Source organism: Dendronephthya gigantea, unplaced genomic scaffold (assembly GCF_004324835.1).
Source record: "Dendronephthya gigantea isolate DGI-Jeju-01 unplaced genomic scaffold, DenGig_1.0 000018F, whole genome shotgun sequence".
Taxonomy (NCBI): Eukaryota; Metazoa; Cnidaria; class Anthozoa; order Malacalcyonacea; family Nephtheidae; genus Dendronephthya; species Dendronephthya gigantea.
The window spans coordinates 2,388,249-2,406,563 of NW_021163028.1; the positions used below are offsets into that span (position 1 = coordinate 2,388,249).

The 18,315-nt window shown below is 36.6% G+C and overlaps 3 protein-coding genes across 5 annotated transcripts; all 3 read left to right on the plus strand.

Annotated features, from left to right (window-relative positions):
* Positions 1 to 17: 17 nt before the first annotated feature.
* Positions 18 to 4,397, plus strand: LOC114520864. 3 transcript variants are annotated; one of them, XR_003686733.1, is made up of 4 exons: positions 18 to 758; positions 942 to 1,100; positions 1,405 to 3,960; positions 4,096 to 4,397. XR_003686733.1 is itself a non-coding variant. In XM_028541208.1 (3 exons), the coding sequence occupies exons 1-3, from the start codon at positions 35 to 37 to the stop codon at positions 3,318 to 3,320; spliced, it is 2,799 nt and encodes a 932-aa protein (XP_028397009.1). In that variant the 5' UTR covers positions 18 to 34; the 3' UTR covers positions 3,321 to 4,397. The 3 variants fall into 3 exon arrangements, 1 of the variants encoding a protein (XP_028397009.1); XR_003686734.1 differs by having other exon boundaries at positions 1,405 to 3,790; positions 3,864 to 4,397; XM_028541208.1 differs by having other exon boundaries at positions 1,405 to 4,397.
* Positions 4,398 to 4,852: 455 nt separating this feature from the next.
* Positions 4,853 to 6,692, plus strand: LOC114520931. The gene has a single exon (XM_028541279.1). It carries the CDS (start codon positions 4,875 to 4,877, stop codon positions 6,000 to 6,002), a length of 1,128 nt encoding a protein of 375 aa, XP_028397080.1. The 5' UTR covers positions 4,853 to 4,874; the 3' UTR covers positions 6,003 to 6,692.
* Positions 6,693 to 11,304: 4,612 nt separating this feature from the next.
* Positions 11,305 to 18,260, plus strand: LOC114520976 (DEP domain-containing protein 7-like). Its single transcript, XM_028541352.1, has 4 exons — positions 11,305 to 11,906; positions 16,232 to 16,907; positions 17,002 to 17,358; positions 17,521 to 18,260. The coding sequence occupies exons 1-3, from the start codon at positions 11,512 to 11,514 to the stop codon at positions 17,332 to 17,334; spliced, it is 1,404 nt and encodes a 467-aa protein (XP_028397153.1). The 5' UTR covers positions 11,305 to 11,511; the 3' UTR covers positions 17,335 to 17,358; positions 17,521 to 18,260.
* The last annotated feature ends 55 nt before the right edge of the window (positions 18,261 to 18,315 follow it).

Genomic DNA, 18,315 nt, shown 5'->3' on the forward strand with positions numbered 1-18,315 from the left:
TCAAACATGCGGTAGCATATGTGGTGTGGTTGTCATGGTCATGGCTGCAATTGCATGCCATAACCCTTTATATTTCAGCCATTTGTCAACAAGACACAACCAGGACCCCGCAACTGTATTCCTTCAAACTCCTTCCAGATACAACAAATACCTCCGTCTTGTAATAGCATCATGGATTGTAGAAAACTCTGTGAACACTTCCTACATCATTCCCCTTCAAGATGAATCCACATTAAATGCCGCTAGTGGTAAAGAGAAAGAGACATATTGGAAGTCAAATGCATGTACAGGATCTGAAAACATTGTACAAAAAATGCACGTAGATAACAATGACAAACACAACTGCTCTTCAGTTCAGAAAAGTGCGAAGCAAAAAACAGAACCGAAACTCCAACCTAAAACGGAAGAAATTTGTGAAGACTGTAATGCATCCCCAGATGACAAGGACCACGACTACAACTCCTCGTCTTCACTTCGAAGTTGCAAGGCTGAACAAGAATCGGAATTTCAACCCAAATCAACTAAAGGAGAAAAGAAATTTCAGTGCGGCTATTGTCACTCAAGTTTCACCACCAACTTTTCGTTCCGACGACATATGCAATCTCGACATCCAACTGCGACAGCTGACCTTAATGGCAAAACCGAATGTAACAGCTGTGGATTTAAATGTCACAGGATTTGTGACCTGAGAACGCATCTTTCACAACAACACAACGTTATTTTCATAAATGAATCTATTACACTAGATAACGTCAACGGTAAGAGCATAATAAAAATCAAATTAATTCACAATTTTGTAGCATAAAAACACTAGGAAAGTAGGTAATCCATTATTTGCAGATTGCATACAATTAAAAAAGCAAGCAATATACATTTTTAATGTCAGGGCCGCAAAACAATAACTGTAAATTAGTTTAATCGCTCAACTATTTCTATTCTAGAATTTGAAGATTGGAAACAGTCATTGGAAGAAAAGGGGTGTTGCTCGTTTGTCAAGGCAACTGGTAGCAAAAATAGTGGAAGTGTACAATATTACCAATGCAATCGTGGTGGGCACTATAAATCGAAAACAACAGAGAAACGACGAACAAAATCTCAAGGTATGACATCATAAATATTAGTACCTATTATACAAATATTTTACTTCTTGTGCTCCCGATATATATATATATATATATATATATATATATATATATATATATATATATATTGCTCCCGATATATATATATATATATATATATATATATATATTTTCTATATATATATATATATATACATATATATATATACATATATATCCCAGATAGCATGTAGAACTCACAGAAAATATTAAAATTTACTACGTTCTCGAAGTGAATTTACATAGGTAATTTACACGCAGTAAAGTAATATTTTACTTAAAGGAACCTGCAAATTACAAAATAACTGCACGTCAACCATCAAAGCTGTCGTGACAGAAGAAGGGAAAGTATCCGCTGAAGTTTGCCACACGCATTACGGACATGATAAACAGCTGCAACACACGTGGTTACCAACAGCAAAAAGGCAACAAATAGCAGCTCTTCTAAAAGAAGGGGTATCGAGAGACAAGATACTGGAGGATATACGAGAAAGTGCAATGAATGGAACAAACGAATTCACAAGATATCATTTAACAGACAAGAAGGACGTAAGCAATATTGTTAAGTCATTTGGATTAAGTCAAGTCCAAAAACATACAAATGATCAGGAAAGTGTCAGGGCATGGCTGGGAGAATGGGCAGCAAGCGAGAACAACCCTGTTCTTTTTTGCAAATTTCAAGGCGAAGATTCACCTGAAGATGTTGACTTACTCAAAGAAGATTTTATGATAGTATTACAAACACCTTTTCAAAAATTGATGGCAACAAAGTTCGCTGTAAAAGGAGTATGCATTGACGCAACGCATGGAACCACGGGGTATGATTTCCCTCTAACAACAGTCATGGTAATGGATGAGCAAGGTGAAGGGTTTCCAATAGCTTGGTGTTTGTCCAATCACGAAGACGTTACGCATATGTGCATTTTCTTCGGTTTGTTGAAGCAGAATTGTGGTATCTTGACGCCTCGCTGGGTTATGTCTGATTTGGCAAACCAATTTTATAATGCATGGGTTGCCATAATGGGAGGTAATCCTCTAAAACTTGTCTGTACTTGGCATGTTGACAAGGCATGGCAAGAGGAATTGAGAGCCAAAGTTCACGATACCGTCACTGCTGCTGAAATTTATAAGATGCTAAGGACCGTACTTCAGGAAACGGATAAACTTAATTTTCAGGACTATTTACATCAACTGCTTGAGCAACTACCATCGCTTAGTCCCGAATTCTACGAGTACTTTAAAAGGGAGTGGTTCGACAGAACAGAGATATGGGCATACTGCTTTCGACTCGGTATGGGCATAAATACAAACATGCTGGTAGAGGCATTCCACCGCGTATTTAAATACAACTACCTTAAGGGTAAAGTAAACAAAAGAGTTGACAAATGTTTAGTAAACCTTCTCAAGTATGTCAGAGACAAATACTTTGAAAGGGTAATCAAACTAACCAAGGGGAAGAGTTGCCACAAGCAACGTCTAATCCAGGATCGCCACAACAAAAGCAGGGCCATGACAACCGAAGCTGTTGAGGTACTTGATGACTTACGATGGAAAGTTCGTGGACAGAACGGAGAAAACATTTATATTGTTTCAAAACAAGCAACCAATTGTGCAGGCACCACTTGTCAGATTAAATGCCCAGAATGCAATATTTGTATACACCAATATGTATGCAACTGTCCTGACAGCCTAATCCAAAGTACGATTTGTAAGCACGCACATCTTCTTCAGCGTTTTTTACTACTAAAGCAGACTACGGAGAATGGCGACGATTGTGGACTAATTCCAGACATCAGACGCAACGATGAGAGCAAGTATAAAGATACGGAAGTCAAATTAGTAGCAGAACATCTTAAACAGGACGCTGGCCCACCGAAAGACATCCAAGCACTCAGGCTGAGATTAAGGCAAAAACTGATTGTTTTAGCTGATAGTGTGTTGACTTGTGACAACAAATCTTCATTGCAAGAACTTGAAAAGCAACTAAATTCAGCATCCCACCTTTTCAGTTCAATGAATAAGCACAAGCCTCTAAAATATCTTGAAGTTACCCGCCAATTTCCAGGAAACAAAAATATTGAAACTCAGCTTCGTTTCCATTCAACAAAGAAGAAGAGAAAGCTTCCAAAAAATATCCGTTTCAGTAAACCAACTAGGGCAGTAATCGATAAATTATTTTCGAACAAGGAAGGTAAATGAATTAATTACAGTACTAGTATTAGTAATAGAATGCGATGTGACATGTGTTATTTCACACGAACTGGGAATAGTTAAGAATACGGGAAAGGGAGGCTTTGAGGCCAAAGGTGTGTTGTGATGCACACTGCATTTAAATGCCAGAAAATTAGGAAACTTATTTAAATTATCTAATAACTGGGTAAAAGAATCTATATAATTGCCAAGTCTTTTTTGTAGTGTATTTGTATGTGCAATCATTATATAAGTGGAAATATTTCTGTTTTCAGACATTGACTCCATGTTAAGGTGGTTTGGTGTGCCAGAGGCCACAATTATAAAAGTGAACAGTCCAGGCAACAAAGTGTATATGCTTCAAGTAAAAGACATTAATCTTGATGGTGAACATCCACCTGAAGAAGCACTTGGCAGTGATATCACACTAATGAAGAAGCATTGTACAAATACTGCATGGAAAAAGATTATTGACTCATGTAAGCAAATTTTTCAAAGAAAGATTATCACCAAGTGTTGAGTACTAGTTTTGAATTAGTATATTCATTATAGTCACTGCTCTTAAAGAAGAATGGAAATGTAACACTTGCAATACCTCTAATTATCAGAACATGATAATGTGTGATGATTGTGAAAGCTGGCACCACTGGTAGGATGAATTTTCTTTCTTTAGAGAGTTGCACTGTATAACATAATCAACATATTTTATAAGTTCCCATTCAAAATTATGACAAAACATGTTCAAGTACCCATTCATGAAACATTTATATATTTGACAATGAAGGACCTGTGTGAAGGTGGAAGAGGAAACAGATGAGTGGTACTGTCAATTGTGTGAACACTTACATACCTAATCCTCAGCCTCAGGTACTGTAAAGTGCATTATTGTAAACACTAGCCTATACAGGTTTTTACCATTGTATGAAATTTTATAATAGCCTAATATGTTTCTGCATCTTATAGGTGTTTGTGCTTACAGTATGTTTAACACAAAAGAAAAGACTAAAAAGTAGACATTCCTGAATAGTGACAGATCTCACAGATTTCTCAGGAAAGTAGTTTCACTGGGTTAAGGCCCTGTTACACGGTGCAACTTGCAATGCAATTCTTCTTTTGAGAGATGTAAATTTGGTAACTACCAAACTTTTATCTTTATTACACTCCATGCCATTTCTTACACTTACATTTTGAAGGCTCTTCACTAATTTACATCTGTTAAAAGTAGAATTGCATTGCAAGTTGCAAGAAAAATAAAAAATTGCACCGTGTAACAGGGCCTTCAGGGAAAACAATGACCTTTGAATAGCCGCAGAACACACGCACTTTTTATCCCTACAAAAATTACTTAAAAAGACATTTTCAACCTGTATTAGTCACACTTACCTTTAATAAATTTATATTCAAGACCCACTGTATAGAACGAACAGCGGTATTATTTTCTTGGGTGGAAAACTTTATGTAATATGCACTATAGTAGATGTGCGATTCCTGTATTTAGCTGCAAGTGAAACCAGCGTGATTTCGAACCAGTGCTCGTCCAGTAATGAATTTTCTGGTTCGGCGATGCCGAAGCCAGGTACAAGTGGAAAAGAAAAAACCTCGATCGAGACCAGTGGTCGAGGGAAAAAAGCGAGCGAGAAACGACCTCGCAGTGCAGAGTTGGACGCTTCGGAAAAAGGTCAAACCGCAGTAGACGATTTCGAAAGCAGAATTAATGCGAAGATAGACAAATTAACGTCTATTGTCAGCGACGTTGCGGGGGTGGTCCCCATCGTTCGTGAACTGAAAGCGGCTTACGACCAAGAGCTTTCTGGAGCCGAGGTTGACCTGTTGAGAAGCGATTCCGATGGTGAAAACAATAGTCACACTGACGATCTGTCTATTACCGCGCCCGTCGCGAAAAAACAAAAACTAAGTCACAGTTCAGAGACCGAGGGGGGTATCGTGGATTCCCTTATACTCGAAGTTACGGAAAACGAACAAACTGGAGCTGCATTGCCAGGGAAAATCGAGTCGGTACTAAACAGCATTCTTGCTCATGGCTTAAATGAAACGACGGCCACCTCTAGAAAGGAAAAAATTCACCGACCAGAAAATTACAAATTGTTAAAAGTAACGAAAGTCAACCAGGAAATCTGGGACATTAGCCAAAAATCAACCAGAGCCATGGATGCTCGCTTGCAAAAAATGCAAGAGATGTTGATAAAAGGCTTAACCCCTGTGGCAACACTTGCAGGTGCTGTAGGTGAAGCAATTGAGGGCTCGTCTGACATGCCTGAAAAAGCCACACTATGGGAGGGATTATCAAACGCGATGGTGCTTATGCCAGGAGCCAACCATACATTGAATATGTGCCGTCGAGACCTGTTCAAGGCTGACCTTGACAAAGACTATAAAACTCTCTGCAACAATAAGCACCCTGTCGAGGGTGAACTTTTTGGGGAAGACTTAATTGAACGCCTCAAAACAGTTAAGGAGAGCAACAAGGCCTCCAAACAACTCAAACATTCAACCACAGCAAAAGGATTTGACAGGGAAAAAACTGTACCACGTGGGCATTTTTTATCCCAACGCCGGGGGAGGAACCATTGGCAGCAATGGGACCGCCCTCGGTTTACAGACAAGACTGCAGCTTCCAAACAAAGATACAACAGTCAGTCAATGGGGAACAAGAAAGGAAAACAGAAGTAGATACTACTTCCTCCAGTGTAAGTAGTGCCTATGATAGGGATATTAGCATTCCCTTGTTATTTGATGAAGGTGATTGTGTTGAATACAGCACCTTCATGGCAGGCAATGTTAAGAATTACATAGATGCCTGGTATAGACTAACTTCTGATAGTACTATCTTGACAGCTATAACTGGTTATAAAATTGACTTTTTTATTCAACCAGTTCAGTTAAAAGTTCCATCTGGACCGAGGTGTTCTTCGGTTGAGGACACCAATATTTCTCTACAAATAGAGAAATTTCTCAGAAAAGGCATCATTGTAGAATCCTACACCCACTGGAAAGAAAGCTTCAACTAATGGCATGTCGATTATCCGGTCAGCCTTGGAGAGTAAAGGAATTTCACACCCGGCTCAGGAACTTATCCTCAACTCCTGGAGACAGGGCACTCAGAAACAATATCATACATACTGGAATAAATGGCAAACCTTTAGTAGTGAACAATCAATTGATCCCTTTCACCCACCTGTGAATTATGTTTTGGATTTCTTATCCAATTTATATAAGGATGGCTTAGGCTACTCTGGGATTAATACTGCCAGATGTGCCCTGTCTGGGTTGATAACAATTGAAGGAAACATTACAATTGGGAATCATCCTCTGGTTCAGAGGCTGGTAAAAGGGGTATTCCAAACAAGACCTTCCTTACCTCGTTACCAAGACACTTGGGATACTAATAAAGTTTTACGTTATTTACAAACTTTTCCTGAGCTTCACAGCATTAAACTACGTGACCTGACATACAAATTAATAATGCTATGCGCCTTAGTTACAGGGCAACGTTGTCAGACTTTACATCTCATGAACTTGGATTCCCTAACAAAGAACTCATCCGCCTATCAATTTGTTATAAAGGAATTGGTAAAGCAATCTGCTCCAGGCAGAAAACAACCGGTCCTTATCATACCAAAATTCCTTGAGGACCACCGGTTATGTGTTTATTCAACGTTAGAGGAGTACCTTGACCGAACAAAGATATTGAGGTCACAAGAATCGCAGTTGTTCATTAGTTTTGTTCGTCCACATAAGAAGGTCTCAAAAGACACTATCGGACGATGGATAAAACATGTTATGAAGTGTGCTGGTATTGACACAGCAATATATCGACCTCACAGCACTCGAGCGGCTTCCACAAGCAAAGCAAATCAGTGCAATGTCCCGATTGCCAACATTATGAAAGCTGCTAGCTGGACAACAGACTGCACTTTCAAAAAATTCTACAACAAACATGTTGGCAAAAGTAATGAAGACTGTGAGGATGACAGTTTTGGTAAAGCCATATTAAGCGATGTTACCAATTAAATGGCTGTACTAGTTTTGTAGTGTAATTTTGAAATTAAAGTTAACAGTTGTGTTCAAACTGTGATTACTGTTTTTTGGGTTTAGTGCAACTTCGCACCCCAATGCTTTAAAATCTCATGGAATCTCTGCGGTGGTAAGACTGATAGAATTTGTAAATTAAACGAGACTTACCTGGAAGTTGAAGTTTGATTAGGATTCTATCAGTCTACCACAGAGCAGAGATTACATGCCCACCCTATATACCTCCCTGCAAAGTCTTCTTGCACGATACAGGTATTGGGGTACTCAGTTTTGAAATATGATCAGCGCAGCGCATGCGTGCTCTCTCATGTAATCTCTGCTCTGTGGTAGACTGATAGAATCCTAATCAAACTTCAACTTCCAGGTAAGTCTCGTTTAATTTACAAATTTTATAGTCTGTTGACTTGAAAAGTATATGGCAGCAAATCAACCAAAGCCAATGCGGTACTGCTTTACCAATAACAAACTACAATTTCAGAAGTGAATAGGGTACGACAAAGTCACAGTTGGAGTTTGAACGGGCCTTTACTGTCCTTCAAATGTCTATAGTGTGACTTTTCAAATCGCATGCATATAGACGATAGCAAACGTGGTGAATTCAAGTGTACACTTCCGGCAATTATGTTATAAAGTGGTGCTTCAAAACACCCTCAATTTAGACCCCGGCGGTTTATACTGTACCGAATACATGGTCACGGCATCAATTTAAGTTGTTTTACGGTATCTCTGATCCCAGAAGCAGTATTGCCTAATGGTAACATAATTTGGGGGGTAGAACTCGCTTTGACATGGCTAATTTTGATGTCGTGACAATGCGAATTTATGAAATATATATATATATATATATATATATATATATATATATATATATATATATATATATATATTTAGTGTAAACAAGGTCTTAATTTACCTTTTGTTAAATATCAGCATGGTGCAAATAGGACGTGACCAAATTCCGAAATGTGTTTCATAACAATTTCGCAACCACCCAACATATATAACCACTTGAGGAAAGAGCATTAGTTTAGACGCATTCTTTATAAGTACTTAGTCTTAGTTCAGCATTGAATTCACATGATTTGGAAGTTTACGTGAATATCGGTTTTGCTTTTCAAATTGGATTTTCGTAATAAATTAAGGCTAGCTTATATAGTTCTCTTGACTTTAATCCAGACGGTATTTTTTAATTTCACCATGCAGACTAAATATATACATGCATGTATAGAAGCTTTTAGCTAAATTTAAACATCTCCCGACACCATGTACCACACAATACAGGCATAGGGATTACTGGAATCCCCGGAAGAACGCAGAGACAAAGCATCTATACCGATGATTAAGCATTTGATCGACCCGAATCACCGGCTTCATGAATTGTTGCCAAAACAAGTAAAAAACGTTATGGAAAAGGAAACGAGGTTGAATAAAGATAGATTATATAATAATTACTTCTGCAATATGTAGTCAAATTGCAATTTGACTAAAATTAAAAGAGTGGCGTACCAGCCTGACGATTTGGATCATTATTCATTTCTTTAGAAATTCATTGTTTTCACAGTCAATGAACACCAAAATATTAGCATAGCATGACTAAATTGTTGGGCTTGCTACGCCACTGACCAATATATATATTTGTCGAGATCCCAGCCAAATGTTTACCGGCATAGAAACGAATGTGATTTTACATTCATTTTACATCATTTAATTGAAACCATCTGGTTACAGACGAAAGAATAAATTCGTTTCGCTCGAGTCTGTGAAAATCGGCTTATAACGACCAACTAAATGAACTAATACACTTTTGACGAATTTATTTTCTCTAGCTATAGAGAAGTTATATTTAGTAGAAACTATTGTTTTAGAATTTCTACACATTTTACAAACTCCTTGAATGAATACCTTTCCCCACCTGCTACTCCTTGAATGAACACCTTTCCCCACCTACTACTCCTTGAATGAATACCTTTCCCCACCTACTACTACTTTGTTGTATACGTCATAGAAATACTTATGTTATATAGGAGTACGTCATAGAAATACTTATGTTATATAGGAGTTCTCCCACATCAATTCACTACAGCTACAGTAACTGAATAATCCATCAGAAAATGTGTATCTAATTTTCTCCTATGATCGGTAAGAATTCTTTGATACGCCCATCACATAACCCACGCACGTGCATGGAATGGTCATACTGACGACTCTTTTGTATGTAATTGGAAAAAGGCTTTTCTTGACGAAATTCCTACGATGCAAATGAATTCTGATTGGTAGCAACAGAATGGAAGCGATTAAGTTTAGGCACGATGAAATTTTGGCCACAATTTTGTTAGGTTACCCGAATACTGAGTTAATGTTATCGCGAAATCACCCGCCTTCCATGTGTCATCAACATTTCGTTTTTAGAAAATGTAAATATTTCCTAATTTCCGTGAGTTCATAGACACCGTGAGTAATAATAGTTCGTATGTTTTATCTCAAATATCATAGATATCCTCACCCTGAATTTTATCAATAACCCGAGATTATAACATTGAAACCTGTATGCTTGCGGTATATAGTTTTCTAATATTTTTAATCACTTAACGTTTGGGGAGCCTTGAGACTTTTGCTTTACTGAAACTGCAATTCATGATTCAGTCTGCTTATAGTTGCAATTAATTTTCACTTTCGTGACAATGCGCAGCTTACTTTTACTTTTTGTAAAATTGAATTGAAGCACATGATAACTTTATATTATTCAGCCGTATTTGTGAATGTTTCTGACGATCTATCATAGACTTAATTAATTTTGGAGACTTTCGAGTTTCGGAGCTAGACCGGCTTAATATTGCTTTATAATGGTAATTGCACTGAGTGGAGTGTTGTGGAGTGCAATCACGCGTTTGATTTCAGACCAAAATTGCACGACACGAAGTGCAATTTTCACTTTATTATATTTATTTTAAAATCATACAAAAATTTAAACAAATTCAAAACGATTTATTGGCTGAAAGAACTGTGAACAGTGACAGTGTAAAATGTGAGTAGTTTTCATCTATTTTGTCAAGAAATTTTGCGGGAAATTTAAAAATTCAAAATGAATAAAATTTTGTGCCATTTTCCCCTGTAATTTCATTGGATGGTTGCACTGAAATACTAAATCTGACTGGTTATTGTGGTGCAGAGCTTCAATCTTATTGGCTTATAAATGATGTGATTAATGCTCAAAAATAGTGCGATTTGGGAATTAAACACCATTGATTTCAAAATGAATATAATAAACCCTATAATTACCCCCAAGTACTTTGAAAAATAACCATATAAGTTAGAGGTTAACATGCCTACAAAATCTAATCAAGTATATTTTAAAATAGTCTAAAACTTTATTGAAACCGAAATTATACTGAAACTTTACTGAAACTTTACTGAAACGGAAATTTATATATAAACAATAAAATAAAAGGAAGTAAAGGAAGTTTATTTTTAGCAATATAAGAAGTATGACTAATTCCGAATGAATTCTTATATAATATTGGCTCACGTAATGTGAGCCGTCTCTTGTTTGTTTTTTCTAGAACCAGCTATCAAAACATCTTAGCATGCGCTGCCACGAACATACCGGCCTAGCCTAGGACTTCGGGAATTGGACAAACCCGCGAATTGATTTTGCTAAATATTTAACTCGTTTTTTTCGACTACATTCGGTGATAATTGTTACTCACGCGACAAGTTTCAATTTCGAAACTCACCAACTTGCAAAGTTTTTGGTTTTTTATGCTTATGATTTATGAAATGCCCATTTTCAACCTTACCCATTTTCTTTTGAGAATACAAAGGATTATTGCGTCCTTTAAGAAGTGTATTATTACATTAAGAAGCCTCGAGTGCGGTCTCAACTCTCAACAAATATAATATTATATTTTTGGGTTGAGCGCAACGCCGACGTCACTACGTCACGGATTTGAATTTTCATAACAAAGAGCACAAAGGTCAAAAGGCGCTTGTTGTCAAGTGCATAAATTGGAGGACGCCTCATTACCATTGGGTCATTACAATAATATTTAAACTGAAATTGCTACAGCTGCCGCCAGTGAAAGCCTGAAAGGTCTAACAGACGTCCCTAGAAGACTAGGGAAATAAAGAAGCTAGTTAAGTTACCAAAATGGATACGCATCTCGATTCAAGCCAGGAATACCGAGCGACATTGCGAAGGGAAAAATTCAAAGCAACGGCAATATGGAACGATATGGTGAATCATTTGAGAGGCAACGTTGTCGTCAAACGACGCCGTTGGAAGATGAAGTCGTATGAGGACTGTTTTCAAGGTTCAGAAGCGGTCACAGTTCTGCAAGACTTCGTGAAAGGCCATCCTGATTTGAGGCACACTGTGTCGCGAGCACAACTGAGAAATCTCTGCCAGATTTTTGTACAAAAGCGAATCCTAGAATCGGTCGAAGATAATCAGCGAGTCGATTTCGACGATGGATCAAAATTGTACCGATTCGTGGACGTCGCGTACAGTAAAACTGGCCCGCAAGTTCGACAGGATTTTAGAAGGTTCGTATACAGCGAGTTTTATATATAAAATCTATATCTGTTTAAGTTTTAGTCATGTCCACAGTATTAAATGGCAATATATCGTTGGCATATTTCGCCATAACATCAATGTTATGTTTATACAGCCACGCTGTAGCCGTATTTACATTCATGTGACAGGTGTGTTTGCCTATAGATTCACAGAAATGTTTTTGACTCTTAAAGTTGTTCTATAATCTATTGCAGCGTCTAGCTTTCGTGCGCGGTATTTTATCGAACCTTCTTTATGGACAGTGTCTCCTTTATTGTTTTTTTTTGTGTTTTTTGCACCCCACAAAGTCTTTGTTTAGAGTTATCCACTGTGGGAATATTTGGTAGCAATTATTCACTTTATAGTTTTAAAAGAAACATCACGATTTTTCGACTCTTTCCTTTCCCATATGATTTTGAATTGGGAACTTTGTTGTACATATAGGATATACTAAGCCAAACATTTTGTGCAATACCATCGAGATGAACTCATGAACCACTTGATTCAATAAGATATGAGTTATTGCGTTGTTGATGGAAGTTTTGTTTCAAATTGTGGATTCAGTAGAGCAGATCATGAGAGATGTAGGAGTTATATATAGCACTGTTTTTAAGATGAAGGCTTTAAATATTTCCATTAGCTGCCACCTTTTTAGTTCTGTGAGCCTTAATGTTTGACATTGTAGTAAAATACTGGCAGCTGGTGACCCTCAATTTTTTCCTGTCATGTTAAGATGAATGTCATGCAATGAAATATTCTCATTTCCCACAAAATATAAGGCTAGCATACAAGAATAAGCACAAGTGATATTTTCTTGCTCATATCCACCATTGATTAAAGGCTAGGGGAACAAGCCAACAGGGTCATGCAGAAGTTGCATTATTTCATTCACACTTGAAAATAGGCACAATGATGCATTGTTGCTCCTCATATTGAAAAATACAAAAGGGAAGACTTAAGAGATCAGCTGGAACAGAGATATTAGGGCTGCTTCAATATTGCAAAATAATTTTGCATCATTTCTGCTTCCTGATCGCTGGAAAACAGCGGGATTGGAGATATTGGGATGGGAGTTTAATTAAGCCAGTAAAAAATATATATTCACTGGGAATATTGGGGCTCGATGTTTAATAGACTAGTTGACTGACACTGTAATATTTTGCCTTATAATATTACACCAAAATGATGTATGTATATGTAAATAAATGGTTAATATTTATATATATCTTATATATATTTTATATATATATTATATATTTTATATATATTTTGTATATTGGCATATTATGTAAATATATTTAGTCCCATTCAGCACTCAATCATTGTGCCAAGCTTAACATGACCTCAGAAGTCATAAAATTTCATGTTGGAACACAATCCTCAAGTGTACTTTCTGAAGATCATGTTTCAAAGTGAAATCCTGAGTAGCTGCTTTATGATCTTAATTTTATTCATATTTATTTTATTTTATGTAATTTATTGTTCTGAAGTTATATGTACATACATATATCTCTTATATATTATGTAATTTTCATCCATTTTGGCACCTTCTCCAAGTGTCTGACATATGGTCTGACACCATGCCGCCTTATTATGATGGAATGGGGTCATGCAAACCACAGCGGAACCATAGAAAACATGCTAAGACGAGACTGTATCCCCTGTTTCCCATGTGAATAGGAATCAGCTGTGTTAAACTGATTGTTGTGGTGTGTTTTGCCTAAAATTACTTCTGAGGAAATTTTTTACCGAACTGTCCCCATCATGCAACATTTCAAATGAGTAGGCAGGCAAACTTTGCAAAGTATTTTTTTCTAAAGTAAGTTTTGATTGAGTGTTAAGCATTTCAATCAAAATTTGATTAAAAGTTCAAGCTAATAATATATTGTTTGTGGGTTTTTTGCGGTTATGTCGAATTTAATTAGTGCACCAGGGAATATTTACATAGGAAATGCATGATGTCAGAAAATGTTTATTCAATGGTGAATTTTTCTTGTTAATAACTTAAACCTACACTGATATGCTGCCATGGTTTCTGTCCAAACGGCTCGAAAAGTCTACAAAAAATGCTTTCATTAAATATATTATTAATTCCTCGCATATAGCCTCAGAGGGTGGTGTAATATTGCCTATGGCAACGGAAAGGATTTACCTGCAAAAAGGAAGGGCTAGCCAATTGGCACTCGACATAATTTCGTATGTTTCCTCTATGTTGAAATAAGTACAAAAACATAACAAGAACCGCTAATCTAACAGGAATGTTATACAATACTCCACTTGACACAATAGTTTGTTGCTAATAAAATTTCGGCTTTACAAGAAGGAAATTTCATCGAACTTTGTCGGATTTTTCTCGAGCAATAAATCTCAAAGATAACCCAGAGGCAGAGGTAGTACAGTGTCTATGCACTGAGTGTCCAACCATTAGTTTTGTCAAATAGGTGATTTGTATTATAAAAGATAAATTTAGGACATTTTTTCACTATACAATTAATTCATACTGTATGCTTTCGATCATGATTCAAGCACCTATGACGCAAGTGAAACTTTTAGGAACATGCTTAAACGGAATAATGAAGTTCCTGTACTTGTGTATATGTAGCGCCCAAGTTTAAACTCAATGTCTCAAACCACGTTAGCTAATTGTATCTAAATTAAATATAATTTGCAGCATCAGCGTTACGTTAGAAAGTTTGTAGCTAGTGGTGTGGGACGATCGGTGACAGTTTTTGAAAGCTCTTTATGTGCTGTAGGAATTTGAAAATATGGAGGTGTGTAGCTAAGCACGCAAGATAATTTCTTTTTCAAAATAATTTCTCTTCCTGTGCGGAATAATGGCTAGGTCGAAAAAGGGTACACAAGTGAAGACGCTCAAGTTGTTCCTGGTTGATAAAAACATGATTGTAAACATGATTGAAAAATGCCGTTTTCCTTCTCCACAAACATCACGTGGTCAACATCGTTGTGTAAGAAATAAACCGGGAACAATTTGTACATTTTACACGTGTAAATACTATAATTATGGTCAATCGCATCCTTTATAATTATAGCCAAAATATTTGTCGGTGGCATTCCCACGCGTTCGCAAAATTGACCGTAACGAAAAAGATGGCGGCATGTACATTTTACCAGAATGCATTGCGGGCATTAAGAATGATTGACTGAAAAAAGATGGCAAGAAAAACTCCTAATGTCGTAATGACGTGAAATTTTAACACAGCGAAGAAAATAACTTCCTTTTTTATGCCTGTCCTTTAAAAGACGTCAGTTCGCTTTTTTAAAGCATACATTGCATTCTGTCAATTGTACATGCAGCTATTTCTCTTTTGACATCTGCTCAATTAAGACGTCTTTTCGATGTAAAAACCTTTCAAATTCCCAAACTCATTTTCTAATACTGACATCTCTAATTCCTGCTGCTTGATACAATATGATATAGCTATAGGGTCTATATAGACAACGTACTAACAATGAATACACGCGGATATCCCGAATATAAATATACAGTAATTATAAAAGACATATCAAGCTGTTATCCGTGGTTATCCTAACAGGAATTAAGTTAGTAGCTATATATAGTAGCTATAATTATGTCATACATCCTTTTTTTAAGTTAAATTTGTGATGCTCAAAAAATTCTTGTCATTTAGTCATTTAATGAAACTAACGCCTCTGAATGTATAAACAAACGCCTCTGAACCTGCGGAGAAACAAATACAGAAAGTGTGCATGTTCTTCATTGGGGAAAATTTCTTCCCAATTTTCAAAGGCCTTCGGTAACCTTCTTGGTTCTTATGTATGCGTGCTATTTTGGAGTTTGAAATTTAAAGATAGTTCTGTATGTTTGAACAAAGACCACAAGTTCTCTTTGTTGTGAACTGGTCTTTCATAAAGTTTCAACCGTTCCAAAATTTTAATTAATGAGGTCATAAATGGCGTTGTTTATTGGAAAGGTCCTTTTTGTCACAGAGGAGATGTGGACTTGGTGTCTTTGTCTAGGATTTGGATTACGTTTATTCGCGATAAACATTTTTCTTAGACTGTAGTAAAAGGTGTGACAAAACGGTAAAAGAGACACTGAAAAGCGTTTTTGAAAAGCGTGCGAGTAAACACAATTCCTGTGTACATAGCCTTATTTACGTAGCATATTTCGTACGTGCACACACCCACGGGAGAATTTAATTGTCTTCCAAGTTTAAATTTAGTAGAAATTATCCAAATTAAGCAGTATGCTAAATTTTCTTTGCTAATTAAGACATGCAACATCTTTATTATTGTGCAATTTTGACTTTTAGTTTTCTTATTCTTTTAACAGAGACAAAGCTTTGCTCCCGTTGAAGAAAGAAATCTCGATAAGAGAAGTTGACATTTTAAGGCGTGAGATTTCGGCGATTCGTCTGCTACAGCTCGTTGATATCCCTATGCTCGAAAATCTTCTTGAATCGTTTGAGAATTATGCCGACCACGAAGACGATTACATCGTAAATGCCAATTTGGAAATTGAGCAAGCGAACAAGATGGGAAGAGAACACTTGGACCAAACTCTAGAACTTTGCGACAACGATCAGGAAAAAACATGGCTGAAGGCTACCATTGAATGCTTTGACTTGCAAACGAAATTCCCGCTTCCGAGAAGAACCGAAATCGGGTTCCGAAATTCATGGAATGACAGCATTCTGGGAATTTTTAAGACTTTGATTGATTACTATCGATCTATCGTCGAGACGTTGTTTCCAGCGAACGTTGCGGAGGTTATATGCGAGGTTTCACGGTTGTTGCAAAGTTGTAAGTACACAGAATGTCTGAAAGCATTACAGTTATTGGTGGTTTTATTGCCCATGAACAAATCACAGCACTTGCAGAAGTTACTACAGTTCATGTGCCTGTCGGTGGATAATAATATCCAACCTATGGAAGGCGTTGATTCAAGAGAAGGGGTTTGTGCCGTTTTTATGGATGCAATCCTGCCGGAATGCGAACAATTGGATAAGGTATGATCAACATAAAACCTGATATTATATTAATTATGGTATTATAACAATTTTTAACCTTTTAATTTATATTATATTTTATTTTCATTCCCAGGTTGCAAGATACTTTCTTGTGAACTTCATGATGGAAACGCACGCAAACCTCTTTCATATTCCAGAAGATGTGCTGAAATACCTTCAAGAAGCTCTTGAAGCATTCGAGCAAGGCCGCACTGATCTTCCTGCCATCTCGTCATGTCTTAGAGTATCGGTGTTTGATTACAATCAACAAAAAGAACAATGCACCAATCAGCAATTAGAACAACTAATTAACCAAATCTTGGACGACTTAACAATGTCGTTGAAAGAAAAGAAGACGCTGTTGAAGAATATTCAAAAACATCATCCTGAAGTATTTTTACAGCAGTTTCCAGATGGAGAAATATAAAGCAGGCTGGTCCTGTTACACATGGTATGTTCCGTTTGACTGATGATATATTTTGAGCATCAAATATTGAATGAACCATGATGACTTTTGTACCGTGGCATGCATGATGCATCAGAGGATTTTAATTCCGCGTTTCTTTTTCAAATAAGTCGTGCATAAATTAATATATTTTTTCTTTAATTTCAGAGTCAAATCCCATCGCTTCAAATTATACACACGTGGAATCTGTGAGCACAATTGAGTGACATTTAGTATGAGGTTGATCTCGTCTTAACTTAGTCAGACCTGTCGGACATAGAAATAGTAGAGCACGGATGTTACACCAATGAATGCACAAAATTTCAACTAATCAGTAATAAATAGTGAAGATGGAGAATTAATATATTATGTTAATATGTATTAGATTTAATTTAATATGTTTAAGAAATTAAGTTATAATGGAACCTTTTTCACTGATATACTTTTGTAGCTACTGTGAGTTATGCATGCTGTGTCTTAACTATAGTTCAACGCTAATTCACACCGTCGAAGCAAATTTTCGGTGAAGAACTAGTTACAGCTAATTGCGTCAATATGGTTTTTAGTAGGACTTGAAGGACAAATAACTCGGTCTTTGTTCAGGTACATTATTACGTATCCGCAAAACATTTTCAAGCGATTAAAACCGTGTGAGATATTTCATATGGGGAGACATATATGTCTTATATATATAAAGCTTCTGAATATATATATGTCCTTATTAGGACTGAATATCATGCAGGCTTTATTTTACGGCCTATAACCTTCTCCGCGAAAAAGAGATGGAGATAGGCAGATAAAGATGTTTTTGCTTCTGTGTCTATTCTGTATGACGCAAAATCTTAAGAAATGCAGCCAGATTTTTTAAGAAATTGAGTTGATTTTCTAAATGCTGCGATAATAAGTTCGGGCAAACTTATAAAGTTCAAAATGGAAAACAAAATTATCTATTTTTTGAACAAC